The 16,388-nt window shown below is 33.4% G+C and overlaps 1 protein-coding gene across 2 annotated transcripts in view; it reads right to left on the minus strand.

The window, feature by feature from the left end:
• Positions 1-16,388, minus strand: part of LOC133326072 (heat shock protein beta-1) — a 117,978-nt gene that overhangs the window by 15,947 nt on the left and 85,643 nt on the right. For both annotated transcript variants that reach the window (XM_061534749.1, XM_061534748.1), the window contains exon 2: positions 9,555-9,735. In XM_061534749.1, coding sequence (XP_061390733.1) covers positions 9,555-9,733 — 179 coding nt within the window. In that variant the 5' untranslated portion in view covers positions 9,734-9,735. The remainder of the gene's footprint in view (positions 1-9,554; positions 9,736-16,388) is intronic.

Here is a 16,388-nt window from a genome sequence, read left to right on the forward strand (position 1 = left end):
TCCCCAGTTACGGAATAAAGACCTGTGTGTGTTTGTATCTTACTATGCCACCTATTTAGTTCCACTTGAAAATTGATATGTTTCGTACTGTCGTATTGTCCAGTACTTGGCTACTTTTATGATGGTGTTGGTTATGGCAGTTATGTGGCGATAACAAAAGGCCATCAATTGAGGTATTGTTGTGCATTTAAAAATAAAAAAAACGCTCAATTTTTATTTATATTTGCGGTTTTCTAACCTGAGAGTAGTAATAATACGGTGACCTACATTGAAGGTGCTTTGAGTATGGAAAGTAAAAGTTTTCAAGTGCCTGTATGCTAATTTTGTTTTCAAATGACACATACCTATATTATTGCTTTAACTGAAAGCCATAAAGATTTTTTTAAAACTATTTCCTATACAATTTTTCTTAAAATAGTTTTTAAAATTCCATAGGGATTTTGCTTAACAAATCGTAAAATCATAAAATTTTTATGGCACTTTTGTTTTCATTTCGCAATAAAAGCAAAAACAAAAATATTTTTTTATATTTGCCAAAAACAAAATCCAAAAAAAAAAATCCTCCCCCCATTGTTATTACAACAAAATATTTTTTTTGTTTTGTTTTTCATTTTTTTTTATAGTCATATGTTTAATTTCAACCCCACTTGTATTTATGACTTAATGTGTTGAAATGCACATGTGGAACGGCGGATATTGAAAGTGTGTGTTTTTTTATTATATGAGGTCATTAGTTCTGTTTTTATCCAAAAATCGTGTTTTATTCTACTATTCATTTTATTTATGTATTGAATGGTTGTTGGTGGTGTTCCTTATCATCCCCCCACTCTTCATACAATATTTTTATGTGACTCATATGAAGTCAGAGAAGATGATGATGATCGCTTTGAGGGATTTATAAAAATAGCATGACAAACGGACAAGTGACCCCTGGGCAAAACATTTTTTGAGGTGGTCATTTAAATATCTTCATTTCCTATTATTTCCCTTTTTTATTAACATTCTAAGGGGGGCTTAGGCTTTGAATTAAATGCTTATTATAATCACAATAGGTTAGGGCATCATATGTGTTGAAGACGTCGTCTTTGTGTTAAGAGAATCATCTTTTGTGTTCGGAATGCAACATGAAAAATATAAATTATATTTGTGTGAATTTCTACATCATCGATTTCATATTTGAAAGAATTTATGAAGATACGTTTTATTATATTTAGCTTCAGTTTTTTTTATTTATTAATTTTGTTCATTGTAACACTACGTCAAGTAATAATAGGTAGAATAATTTTATCTTTTATCGTTTTATTTTATTTTTTTGCAAACAAGTCATTGTACTTGTGTATTTATCTAAAGAAAGCGATAAGGAACTCTTGTGAAAACAATGTTTTTTAAAAATCTTTTTATAAAATGTGTAATACGTAGCAAATATTTAAGCGAAATAACCTTGAGGATTAACAAAGTCCAGGAAAAAAGGTCTTCCCATATATATTTTCGCCTGATTTTATGTAAATAGTGTACGAAAGCTCCTATATTTCTTTCCATTTGCACAAAATTTGGCATAGGGTATTGAATTAAGTCTAGAATGACGTACGTAAAGTTTCCTGAAAATCGGTTTAGATTTAGATATAACTACCATATACATTTTCGTCCGATTTATTATAAATGGTGTAACAAAGTCCCTATATATCTTTCGATTTGCACGAAATTTTACTGACTTTCCTTACTGGTTTGTACATTAAATTATTTCTTATACTATATATATTTTCTGGCACACAATTTAAGGTAAATGGTGTACCAAATTCTCTATATATATTTTTCGATTTGCAGGAAATTTTGCATAGCGTATTGAATTGATATAGCTCATATATTGACACAAAGTTTTGTGAAAATTAGATATTCATATATATTTTCGCCCGATTTAAGATAAATTGTACACTAAAGACCCAAAGTATGTCCGTATGCAACAAAACATACATACTAAAATTAGTATAACCTAACAACCTATGACAAGTAGTTTCGATGAAATCGGTTGAGATTTCGATATAGCTTTAATATATATTTTCGTTCAATTTTATGTAATTTAATGCACCAAACTACTCGTGTTTATCAGATCGACTGACTTCATGTTAATTGGACTCCAAAATTATCAACGGGTGTCCGATTGATATTTGCTTTAAATTGATTTACATAATTTTGTCAGCTCTATATCTGACCAAATTAAATATTTAGTACAGTTTTTGGATCTTATTTCATGCTAATGGTCCTTTAAAAATGTGACGTCATCTTTTGAATATACCAAAAGTGGTGAATGGTATCATATAGTCGGCCCCGTCAGACTTTACTACTTTCCTTACTGGTTTGTACATTAAATTATTTCTTTACATATTTTTTCCCCGTCTGCTACAGAATTTATATAATTTTCTTGTGCAGATTTGTTAGAGAATTCCCCATTTTATTCATAAAAAATGTCTATCACATCCATAAAGTCTCAAGGATCTACTAGAAATAATAAGACGTTATTATTATTTACATACAATATAATTTAGGTCAAATTTATATGGTTTGATAAAATCCAAGGAAACTTGATAATTATTGAAATTAGTTTGAATGATGGCTGACATCCCTCAAAATAACAAGCTAATTGGATTTGTTGACAAATGTTTGGTTAACAAACATGTTTCAATCTAATTCTTATTAGAATGGCTAATATGCAAACAAAGGACTATGAAAAAAATCAATGACTTGCTAGCCATCACCAAGAAACAATCGGAAGAATAAGGGTGCTCTCTATCAACTGACTGACTTCTTTTCCACTATCAATAGGATAAGGGTGAGCATTGATGGTGATGACCTATAAAAAAAAACCAAATTCAAAGGACATACAAACTATATTATGTGTAGTATGTATATGAATGAATCACTTCCTATGAAAAGGCAAAATAAGCCACAACAACAACTAAAACGTCATCACAATTTGCCAACTTCTTTGCTAAAAAAGAAGAAGGAAAATGCAAAAAAGGAAAATTTGAAACCCAACAAAATAAAAAAAACTACATATGAAAAACTTTTAAAACATTGCGTGTCTACATGTCGTTATTTTGAGAAGAGGAAGCAACCAGCAGTCATGATTTTTGTTGTTTTTATTTGTGTATACGTACACACATTTAATCTAATCAATAAATAAGTTGTTGTTGGCGACGTTATTATATGGTAGTTTGCCAAGGCAACGTCATTATACAAAAAAAGGCTTTTCTTATTTGTTTCTTCTCGTTTTTCAGAGTTTCAAATTTGTTTTGACTTCTACTATTGTTTTGCCAACATTTGAGGGGCGGAGGATAAGGAAATCACTTTTAAATGTTGTTATGGTTTTCTTTTCATTCAAGAAAATTAAAGAAGGAAATGTCGAAAAGGAAATTAAGATTGGGGTTGAGAATTTAATAGTTAAAGGAATGTAGTTGTTTTTTCAAGGAGCTTGAAATATCGCACGAAAATGATGACGGCATTTTATGAAAATACCATCAGTGGTTTTGTTGGTGTTTACAATCAGAATAAAATAAATATAGGTTGGGTTTTGAAGGTCAATGGCGTTAAAGGAAAATATTTCGTTTATTTAACAAAATGTAGTAAAAAGGGGGAAAAGCAAACAAATTAGGAATACCTTAAGACTGCACAAAGCTACAACGATTTTATAAAAAAAAAACAAATAAAACCAGTAAGGAAAGTTCAAAAGTCGGACGGGGCCGACTATATGATACCCTACACCAATTTGAGTACATACAAGAAATGCTCATATGTACAATATCCTTATGAAAGAATATACATATCATTTTTGTCTTAATCGGACAAATATTGACAGTATGGTGCTCCATTTACATAAAATCGGACGAAACTATATATGGGAGCTATATCTGAATCTGAACCGATTGCAACAAAACTTCGCATACGTCAATTTGGACCTAATTCAGTACTCTTTGGTTCACCATTTACATTAAATCGGACGAAACTATATATGTTAGCTATATCTAAATCTGAACCGATTTTCATGAAACTTAGCACACATTATTCTAGACTTAATTTAGTGTGCTATACCAAATTTCGTGCAAATAGGGGACTTTGGTGCACCATTTCTATTAAATCGGACGAAAATATAGATATGGGAGCCATATCTTAATCTTAAACGATTTTCAGGAAACTTAACACACATCATTCTAGACTAGAATCGACTCAGAAAGTGATTCTATGCATTTTCTCAAAGGGGTCTATCTTGTTTCCTTTTGCCTGTTATAAACATATGTGGTGAGGGGTATAATAAACAAAATAGAAACGTCTTTACGTTCCGCAGGGATGAGAAGAAATGAAATGAAATCTTCGAAATGCCGATTTTCTACCCAATGAGAATCCAAAATATCAACTTCGAGCAAATTTGGTTAAGAACGTGCCCAAAATAGCAACATTTAGGAGGTACCATTATACCCTAAAAGTCGACCAAAATGGGTCAGTTTTTGTATGGTGATGTTCTACCTAATGAGAATCCAATCAGATTCGAGCCAATTTGATTGAAAAAAAGTGTTTGAAATCTTCAGAAATTAGGGGCGGCATGGGGGCTTCCCCGAAACTTATGTTTTGTTGGGAGATTCTCTATTCAATGCGAATCCAAAATACTAACTGTTATATGGGAGCTATGCTACCACGAAACATGCGACAATATTGATAATTGTTTATCCAATGCAAATTATAAATATCAAATTTGTTTAAAAAATGTGTCTAAATAACAATTTTTAATGAAGGACCCAAGTCGATCGGCGGAACATGGATGTGAGAATAATTAAATGATCGTCAATTGATGTATCCTTCAAATAGCGATATCAAATATTTGCTATCACTTCGCAGCCATATATATTTTTAAAACACCCTCTACCACTCTAAATTATATTGTTGACCTCCATTTCAGAGAGATGATATCTGTTTATAGACATTTCAACATTTGCATAATTTTTTAAATAAACATTCAGATTCGGATTTGGATTTTTTTCTTTTTGCAATCAACACAAAATTCATCTTGATGTCTTTACACAGTTAGACAGACAGACATTTTGAGTAAATATTTATTTAAGTTAATCGAAAAACAGATTTCTGTTTAGTTTCTGCAAAGGCGGCGGCATACATTTGGCCAATTTCTAGAAGGAAAAAATCAGTTTTTGATATTATTTAGACAAACATTTCGAAATGAAAAAAATAATACACGGCGTGGGTGAATTAAAAATGTTTAAAGAAGGCGTTAAAATGTCTTCACGTCAGGCATGCTCGGCCATATACGCTACCGTAACTGAGGGTCGATGGGTAAACACATTTTCTCTTTCTTTCTCTTTACGTCAGTCGTTTTCAGTGGTGAATTCTCTGTTACGCTCGCACACACTTGCTCTCAATTTAATTTTGCCCAACACTGCTTCACGTAGACATTCTAAGATAAATAAAATTGAACGAGAAATTGTATACACCCAAGCTGCTTTCTTGATCAATTTTGATTCTCTTATTATTTTCTAATTCTAAAATTTTTTCAATATTTTTTTCCATCTCTAATGAATGCCAACAGCCATTAGATGATACAAACAATTGGTATCCACCAAATTGCACTGACCATGACGTCCACAACATCCACTTGCGATTTTGAAAGATACAAAATATTGCAAATAAACTATTTCAACACTTGATGTGTATTTTAATGGAATATGAATTGTTTTGCACATATATATTTGTCCATGGTATACAGTCAACTCCATTATTATTTTCATATAGGAAACTAGTAAAGGAAATAAAAAATATCTCAATATTCTCGAACATTTAACATATAAAAAAAAATGATTTGAGACTTTTGCAGGACAGCTAGAAAGATTTGCTACCCATTAACTACCTAAAATGTAAATTTATAGGCAATTTGATTGAAAAACGAGCCCAAATACCCTCAAAAACTGAAATTTGGGAGGTGCCGTAATATTAGGACCAACCTAAAAAGGCCAGCAATATTGGCAATTTTTGGCAATTAGAATCCAAAATATCAAATTCGTGCAAATTTGGTTGAAATTTAGAAGAGAAAAATTGCAATCATTCAGTACCTACTGTATATCCCAAAACAAAGAAAGCCATCACCATCTCTACTATGTATTAAAATGAAATACAATACAATGAAAAATAATGAAAAAACAACAACTACAAACAATTCATATAATGAAAATTAAATCTATAAATACAATTATTATTGCATGTGTCGTTGTTTTCTTATTGGTACATACAGCATTTAAACATTTTATTTTACTTTTTTTTGGTGCATGGGTGGAAAATTTTCATCTAAAAAACATATTATCTTGTATCTGCTAGCCAGCCATAGAGTATGACTATGGCTGGCTCATCTTCTGTCGTAAATATTTTTGGATGACTTTTTCTAGTATTTTGTTTTTTTTTCATTCTTTTTTCGACATCATCATGATGAAGAGAATGAAAATGATGATGATGGTGTTTGAAAGTACCACACTGCTAGACATAAACATTTAAAGACAGAACATTAACTATGACTAAGACCCAACGATGAATGGATGATAGATATGTATCTATGGATAATTTTGTTTTTGGAAAAGAAAAGAAAAACTAAAAACATTCTGGCCCACATTTAGTTTTTCTTTATGGGGCTGTCATCAATTTTCTTTTATACTTGTTGTCTGCCTTTTTGGCCCAAAATCTAAGTTAAACAATCTAAGATGTCTAACAGAAGATTTTTTTTGAAAATGAAAATGTCTGCCAGCAACCAACCAGGGGGAACCGTGCGACCTCCTGCTTGGTGATAGTACCTATTTCTGGAAAATTTGTTATACAAGGTAAACATCATGGTATATTTCAGGTCATGCTAGATATATATGTATATTTGTAAAACCAAGGAAATTGTTTTTCTTAGATCTTCATCGTTTTTTTGTATTCCTCTTTTTCGGAGGAAGTTGTTGAGGCATGGAGAAATAGTGTTTTTTTCCATAAGAGTTGTATTTGGAGCGAAAATTGAATAAATTTAAAACACCTACATAGAGCAAACAACAGTATTGAGGAAACCTATTGCAGAGGTTTTATTTTCATGTTTCAAAAGAATTTGAAAAATATGATTATTTGAATTTCTTCTTAAAACACTAGGAAACATAAAACGGCATTTACATTAGAATTTTTTACCGGGTTAACCCACGTTATGAGGATTTATTTGGCAATAACGAAATCCAGTTAACGAAATCCACTGAGTTAACGAAATGTCAATGGAATAAAATAATATTTATCTTGTAGTTTTGGAAATTTGCTCATGTTTGTTATTAAACATGGAATATATCGGTCCACTTTACGAAAAAGCTCTCATTAAGCATAACTTCTCATTTTCGGTGTTTTAAGGTTTTAATTACATTTTTCCCACCGAAGTGACTGTAATTCACAAAATTGGGTTTAAGTATTCTAAAACCTACATCCTAAAAAAATTTTCAATAACTGAAGACATATTTTTATTTTAGCAGTTCTCGAAGAACCAATTTTTGTCTACAAACAATTTTTCTACACAAAAAACTCTTTTCTATGAAAAAATCTCCTGTAGATGTAGATTCTTTACTATAGAAAAAAATCGGTTATTAACTAATTATGGTCTGATCCTACTTTGAGTGCAGACAACCATTTTTTCTGCACAAAAAACGCTTCAGTTGCTCAGAAACAATTTTTTTTGTTAAACAAATTTTCAATTTCTATGGAAAAAAAAATCCACTGTAGATGAAGATTCTTTACTATAGAAAGAATTGGTTACTGACTAATTATGGACCGATCCGAATTTACTATAGAAAAAAATCTTCATTTGTTCAGAAGCATTTTTTTAGAAAAAATTTTAAAATTCTATGGAAAAAATCTCCTGTAGATGTAGAATCTTTACTATAGAAAATATATAAATATATATCATAAAAGAGGAGGAACCTCTACAAAGAAAATATTAAATATTGGTCTATGTTTGGATATTGTCTTCACATAAAGGTCCCGTCACATTATTCCTTATTTGGTAAAATTTGGCACATTTTCAATCGAAATGACTGTTATTTGTCCCCTCTGTTTCTCAGAGGATAAATTTTTCGGGCAGATATACTAAATGGTCCATGTTTTGACATAGTCTTCATATAAAGGTACCATTTGACTTTTAATATTCTGAAAGTTCTTGACCCTTGACCTCTAGACAAAAATTGTTCAATATGGGTCCATGTTTTGATATATCCCATATAGGGGCTATTCAATATTGAACAACCGACACCAGCTTTTTCTTTAAAATAGAATAGATTTTGTGGGTTCGGGAATTTAGTTCTTTCTCCAATGGACATTTGTCAAACCGGTTAAACGATGAAATGTCTTTTTAAATTCGGGAATTTAAATTGTCGCCAATATGTTCGAAAAGTCAAATTCGGATATAATCTTATTGTACATTTTTAGACTTATTCGTAGTCAGGACCTTCGTTGGACTTGGGATACCTGGTGCGAGTTATGGTGAAAATGTTCCAAAACTGACCGTGAAGATTTTCCCAAATTTTGCTTTTTTATCGTTCGTGTGTATCATTCATCAGACATTCACGAAAATATTCAGTCAATAATCAATAAACAAATCGGACAGCCCACACTAATAGAGTGTCGCCCTTAGGTCGAAAAATGTAACATACTTTTTATGTCTTTCAATTGAATTCCCTGTATAAATGCTCTCCTAATTTAGGTTCATAAAAATATTCCAATTCGGAATTTATATTAAAATTTGTCAATAAAAATAAATTCCACAATTTGGGTGCTTCTTGAAAGAAGAATTAAGAATATACATATCCTTATACTCTAGTCAGACATTGAAGGATCATTTCAAATAATGATACTCGACGCCTCTGTATTCGGAAATCTAATAAAGAATTTATCATCTGTTAGTCCAAAAAATAAGCCCACACTCAAAACATTCGTCATTTGCTACCTACCTAAAAATTTTTTGTTACTTTGGATAAGTTTTTCGCCGGTTGATTGGCATTTCAAATGAAACCACCAATGGTGGTTAAATTCTGCCGCAAAAATTATCATGGCAAACGAACAAACACTACACAAATAACTCTAACCTCCCTCTTCCTGCTGCTACCGCTGAGGCTTTCTACTGCACAAATCGTCTTTGCCACGGCATGACGTGAAATAAAGAAAAAAGTAGTTAGACCTTATTTTTTCCGTTTGTTTGTTTTGCTCTACTCATGTTCCAGCCGGGCCAGGCCCGGCCAGCAGCATTCTTTTTATGTTACCATAATGACGACAAAATGTTGTGGTGTGTGGGAAACTTTCAAACAAATAAATCACTTAAGTGGGCACAAAAAGCCGGTTACATTAGATCCGGTTCCTGTCGCTCACCGCAAAAATTCAATTACAAAAAAAAACTTAAAAATTAGCCGTTATTTTTTTCTTCAACACTATTTTCACCTACAATATAACAATTTTGAACTTATACAATAGCTAGAAGATATATCGCAGAGTAGAACACATACCTGGTACTTTCAAAGAAGTTGGCCTCACGATTCATCAATTCATGACGGAATTTGGCCATTTCTTCTTCCATTTTACGCATTTCGGAATCGAAACGTTCCCTAATACTGCTGAATTCTGTATCGATGACGCTGAAGTCTCCCAATTTGATGGGGATATTACGCTTGTTGGAGTCGGCCATTTCTGTTGTGTGTTTTGTTTAATTTATAAAAATGTATAAAAAATATTTAAATATTTGCCCGAGCACACTTGGTTTCTTTTTTTATTTGGTTTTTTTTTTTTGCTATTAATCTCTGTACTTTCTTCTTTCACAAAAAAAAGCAAGCACACACTTTCTTATTTGATTTGAGTTGTTGTTGTTTTTGGTTTCAATTCTGTTTAGCACTCGTTGTTTGCCGTTGCAATCTTTTTGACGTCTTTCTTATGACTGTTTTATTTTTGTAGCTGCCAACAGCTTTTATTTGACAACATGTGTTGAGAGAGAGAATCCAATTGGAAAATATTCTAGCAGTTTATAGCAGTGTCTGGCACAGTTGTCTTTGCATGGTATTCAATCTGAACACATGAGTGGGAGTATTTTCGTTGTGTTGTCCACAAAGAGTAGTAGCAGAGAGATATACACAGAGAGTGGTCATGGCAGTATGCCGCTCTCTCTCTCTGTGTATGCAATCGTTAATTAAAACGTATGGCATTAAAAAGAAAAAATAAATAAATAAAGAGCTTATGATTTTTTTTAAATAAAAAATATTAGGATTTAAAAAAAAAAATGAGACATTCTGCATCTATGGATGAAGTGGATTTTAAAGAATATTTTTAAATGCTTAACAAACGTGTTATTTTTTTAATAATTTTATTTGTATTTCTTTTGGAGGAAAAATTGGATTTTTAAAGAATATTTTTAAACACTCAACAAAAACCATGACATAATTACAGAAGGTCTCATTTGAGAATTTGATGATAGCAACCCTTTTTAATTTGGAACTCATCTATCAATTTTAAATAATATGAAAAATAAATTCCATAAAATTTTATTTATGTCGATTGGCATAGTTTCAATAAAATTAAACAGTGGGTTTCAAGAATTCCTTTGTCTGCTTTTCCACAGGCAAATTTTTTTTGGCAAATCTGAACATTGCTCTCAAGATTTAACCAAATTCTGCTTTGCTCTGTTGGAAAACAATTTTGTTGACATTTCCTTTTACCTATTCGCTTTACTGACACAGAGCCGGCTTTTGTTTACAAACCTGTTGCTTTAATTTGTGCAAGTGAAATTTAATTTTTAATTTTTGTAATTTATATAATAAAATATATAAAAAAAAATAAAATATTAAAAAAATCTTTAAAATGCAAACACTTTTGACTTTTATTTTCTTTCTTTTGTAAATTTGGCAAAGAAAAATTTGCTAATGGAAAAGCAAGCGAAAATTTCAAAAGAGAAAAACAAAAAATTTGCCAAATAAAAATCTGCCTGTGGAAAAGCAGACTTTGCATATATGTCAAATAAATCCTCATAAATTAGGTTAATACGGCATTTACATTAGAACTTTTTACTGGGTTAACCTACTTGATGAGGATTTATTTGGCATATATTCAAAGGAATTGAAAATTTAAACCCACTGGGTTAAACAAATCCGGTTCAATATAAACGACCTTTAACACGGTAAAAATGTCTAATGTATATGCTGTTTTAATCTCCTAGCTGAGACTCATTTCCCAGGTTGCAAATATGTGGATATCATTAACAGTGAATGTGATGACACAATAAGATACGCTGGGCAGTCAATACATTCAAACCATGTAAATGGCCACGACCAGATGGAATCAGCGGCGATGCTTCAATTTGACTCGCCAAGTATATATCTGATCCTTTAGAAGATCTATATGGCGTGTTTGACTCTCTCGTGCGTTCTGGGTCTATGGAACGAGGTAAAGGTTACTTACATTCCTAAAGCGTGGAAATCAAGTCTCTCTGCACTAAAGGACTTTCGCCCCTCACCAAGGGGGAGAGTGTGCCTTCTACATGTTCTCCAATTGGTACAGCATTTTGGTGCTGGTGTGCTGGTGGGCGCATATCCGCCTGTGGCTCAGCCAGTGCGAGGTAGGCCTATGGACAGGTGCTCGCATAAAACAGACTATCATCCTTTCTCCTCAAGACTCTCGAAAAACTGAGCGACCTGGAGATTAGGAGTCGTATAGACACCACCTCTCTTAGCAATTCACAACACGCATACATAAAGGGCAAGTCTGTAGAATCTGCACTGCACGAGGTGGTAAGTTACATTGAGATGAATATGGAAAATTCAAACTTCACGCTGGTCGCCTTCCTAGATATAGAGGGTGCGTTTAACAACGTTAAACTAGAGTCCGTAAACCACTCACTTAAAAAAAGTTGGCACTCCTAAAAAACCTTACTTGTTGTATAGATAAAATGCTAAATAGCAGAATTATAAATTCAAATATGGGGGATACAAAAATCAGGAAAACAGTAACTAGAGGCAACCCTCAGGGAGGGGTGCTATCACCGTTGCTATGTCTATTGGTAATTAACGACATACTGATGGAACTGGACGGACAAGGTATCAAAGACGTAGCTTATGCGGATGACGTGGTAATATCTCCGGAAAATTTCCGTCAACAATCTCGGAGCTTATGCAAAGAGCCTTACTGACGCTGGGCTAAGGCGAACCCAACAATGACGGAACTGGTAATGGTCACTAGGAAGCGTAAGCTCGGGATCCTTGATCCACCAACACTGGATGGGGTGCGACTTCACCCGAAGCAAAGTACCTTGGCACAATTCTGTACTGTCAATTACGATGGAACATGAACGCTGAGGAACGGGCGAAGAGAGGGCTAATTGTATTCTATGCATGCAAGAATACCATTGGGGATGGCTAAAACCATCGAATATACACTGGTTGTATAACACCGTGGTAAGGCCCATCGACATTCAGCAAACTAGATAAGGTACAAGAGCCGCCTCGATTCTAATAACAGGAGCCATGAGGAGCTCGTCACCAGCAGCTCTGAACGCAATGATGAACTTAAGGCCTCTGAGCCTCAGCATAAGTGTCAGGCCGCAGGTAGTGCCCTAAGGCTGCATGAACAAACTCTTTGGCGAAGTTATACCTTTGGGTATGGTTGTATCTTGGTATGACATTGGACCAATGCGTAAAACTAAGCGACTATATATCACCAGTCGTGAAATTTGACGATGTAGATGTCGTTATTCCTAATAGAGACGACTGTAACCGGAGTAACACTTCTCTGGACTATCTGGCTTTCTATACAGATAGATCCAAGATGGAAGAAGTGCAGGACCTGACCTACTGTGGAAGGCTAGACCTTGAGTTAACCTAGAAGCTGGATAGCAGCTGTAGTGTTTTACAAGCTGAAATCTTCGCGATTTGGAAGGCAGCGGCGGTGACTATCTTTGTGGATAGTCAAGCGGATCATAAAGCCATTAAATCCTGTTACATCAAATCTGAGGCCGTCCTCAAGTGTAGAACAGCTTTGGAAGAACTTACATACAGCTATCGGCTGTGTAGGGTACCAGGATACCGTGACATCATGGGTAATGATTGAGCAGACTAATTAGCTAGACGAGGATCTCAATTTACAGATCTAGCAATTTATGACTCAATCAAACCACCCATATGTCATCTTAATCGGAACTTTGAGGCGTTCTTCAATGTGCAATGTGTCCAGATCTATTGGCTGACTCAGTCTACCAAAAGGACACACTCACTGTTGAACCTGAGCAAAGCTGAAGTACGAGTAATGACAGAAACCATTACTGGCCATTGCAATATCAGGGCCTTTACCAGTAAATGGGACCATGATGCTACTGATTACTGTAGACTCTGCGTTGACGAGGAGGAGACGGAGACAATAAAGCACCTCCTGTGTCGCTGCCCAGTCCTGGCCTACAGACGGCACAGACTAGTGGATGCTCACTTTCCACCGAGTCTTAGTTTCTTCTGAACAACGGAACCTGCTCTAATCTACAGCATTATTAGAAACCTAATGTGGTTGGGAAAGTGCAACCATGACACGTAATATATCTTCTGTCCGATCTATATAGCCACGCTTCTTTTTAAAGATTTATTCTTAAAAAAATCCACGCTTCATCTTGAAAAAATATTCTTTAAAAATTCATTGAAAATATCGATCCATGAATCATTAAAATTATTTGAAATATACAATTGCGCATTAACAAATAATGCATTAGAAAAAAATAAAAAAAAAAAATTCTAGACAGTTAATATATAAAAATAAATTTTCGGATTACAAAGCATTCGAGATAAACGTGTGGGTGAAGGTGTCATGATTCTGTTACAAAGATTCTAGCAAAGCCACTTCCAAAAATGTCTACCCCAAGTAAATGACCTTAAACTTGAAATGTTTATTTAACGACGAGAACGAGAATATTAAAGACACATTAAATTAAATTCCATTGAAAAAAAAAACATTGGCATCAATAGCATCACGAAAAAATGAGACAAATTTAAAAATACGTCACCAAAACATGCCAGAGTATAACTTTGAGGGGGCGTATTCTCTAAAGGTAATTAATATGATTGAGATACGTCATCGCCGTCTTGGGCGGGTAGGCAAAAAAAGATAGAAATCACTCGATGTCTCTCGAAAACAAAAATTATTTTCTTATTTGAGAAAACATAACACTATATAGCACAGTGGTTTCAAGTAGGTGATGGATTTTTAAGGATTTTTTTTGAAGGACTATCTGAGGCGTGGATTTTTTTAAGAATATTTTTTGAAGGACTATTACAGGCGTGGATTTTTTGAAGGACTATTAGAGGCGTGGATTTTTAAAGAATATTTTTTGAAGGACTATTACAGGGGTGGTTTTTTTAAAGAATAGTTTTTGAGGGACTATTACAGGCGTGGATTTTTTAAAGAATATTTTTTGAGGTACTATTACAGGCGTGGATTTTTTAAAGAATATTTTTTTGAAGGACTATTACAGGCGTGGATTTTTTAAAGAATATTTTTGAAGGACTATTACAGGCGTCGATTTTTTAAAGAATATTTTTGAAGGACTATTACAGGCGTTGATTTTTAAAGAATATTTTTTGAAGGACTATTACAGGCGTGGATTTTTTAAAGAATATTTTTTGAGGGACTATTACAGGCGTGGATTTTTTAAAGAATATTTTTTGAAGGACTATTACAGGCGTGGATTTTTTAAAGAATATTTTTTGAGGGACTATTACTGGCGTGGATTTTTTAAAGAATATTTTTTGAGGGACTATTACTGGCGTGGATTTTTTTGAGGGACTATTACAGGCGTGGATTTTTTAAAGAATATTTTTTGAGGGACTATGGATTTTTTTAAAGAATTAAAGGATTTTTATCTACGACATTTAAACAAATATGCTTTACAAAATCCAAATGTCCTCTAGCCTTATTATTCTCTGGGTGTAGTCCCAACCCTGACATCCCTGCCAACGTTAAAATAGGAACAAATTCAAAGAACAATAGATTCACACAATGATGTATCAACACTCGCCGGAAACCTTCAACCGATGCCTCTCGGTTTGCCATCCCAACCATGATTACAGTGTCCTCTTATTACCCTGTGACCCCACACACCGCTCACACCCTATTTTTTAGCACACCGACAGGGGTTCGTAAGTAATATACCACTTGCTGTTAATTATTTTATTACTACAAAATCTCAGTGTATTTGCGTATCGCTTTACAAAGGCCCTTGCTTCATTTGATCTACTCTATTTTATAGACTTTTATTGAGACTATGGCTGCCTTCCAGAGGTCGACATCTTCTTCTAAACTATCTTTGTCCTTCTACTGTAAAATAGCAAGTATTGTCTCTTTCTAATTTTTCAATTATTAAGTACTAAAACGTCATATACATTAGAACTTTTATACCGGGTTAACCTACTTTATGAGGATTTATTTGACAAATGTGCCAAGGAATTGACAATTGAAACCCACTCGGTTAACGAAATCTGGTTAAATGTAAACGTACTATAAGTTACTAAATTTAAGATATCCTAATTTTTTTCAGGGGTTCCAAGTAAGAGAGTGTCGGTAATAGTGATAATCAGTAACCAAAGGAGAATTGACAACTCGTCCATATGTCATATATCATATGTTCGTTGAACAAAACAAAGAGGGACAAAATAAAGCAAAAGTACAAACGATGGATGGTTACGGTTTTTTGCTTTTATTATTTCATAATATTTTTGCTAATTATTTTCTTTTTAAGATATTCCCTGCGTGATGGTAAAAATATAGTGGCACGCCTAGTCGTAGAAAGAAATATAGCATTCGGCAGCTAATTTCACTCACTCAGTGCCCCTGAAATAATAAAGAATAGAGACCGCCTCGGAGGCAAAAAGGGCTCGTGTTAATGTCATTTCACGCAAAATTTTTCTTTGCCTTCAGGTTCAGGTCGGTTATTAGGGTGCCCGCAACAAATATTCTTTATCATCAAATTCCCCTCAAACCACTGTGCATCATCGATATTTTGTCACAATGAAATCTGGCGCATTGTTTTGTAAACAAATCATTCAAAATCAAAAACATATCTCACAAACAAACAACAACAACGAAAAACATCTCCCACACGCATATACAATTTGTTGATTCGATTTTTTTTTTTTTTTTGAAAATCTACTAGAATCTCATTGATGAATTAAATTTCGATAAAATTTAAATCATTCTGGACAGTCAACACGGAACGCCTATGATTGGCATCACAAACAAATTGTGATTAAATGACTCAATGAAAACCAGTCAACAACAACAAATACAATTGTTGTTGTATTGACTCAATATTTCTGTATGAC

Source organism: Musca vetustissima, unplaced genomic scaffold, assembly GCF_032173495.1.
Source record: "Musca vetustissima isolate MV318-11 ecotype Yass unplaced genomic scaffold, APGP_CSIRO_Mvet_v1 utg13556, whole genome shotgun sequence".
In the NCBI taxonomy this organism is placed as follows: Eukaryota; Metazoa; Arthropoda; class Insecta; order Diptera; family Muscidae; genus Musca; species Musca vetustissima.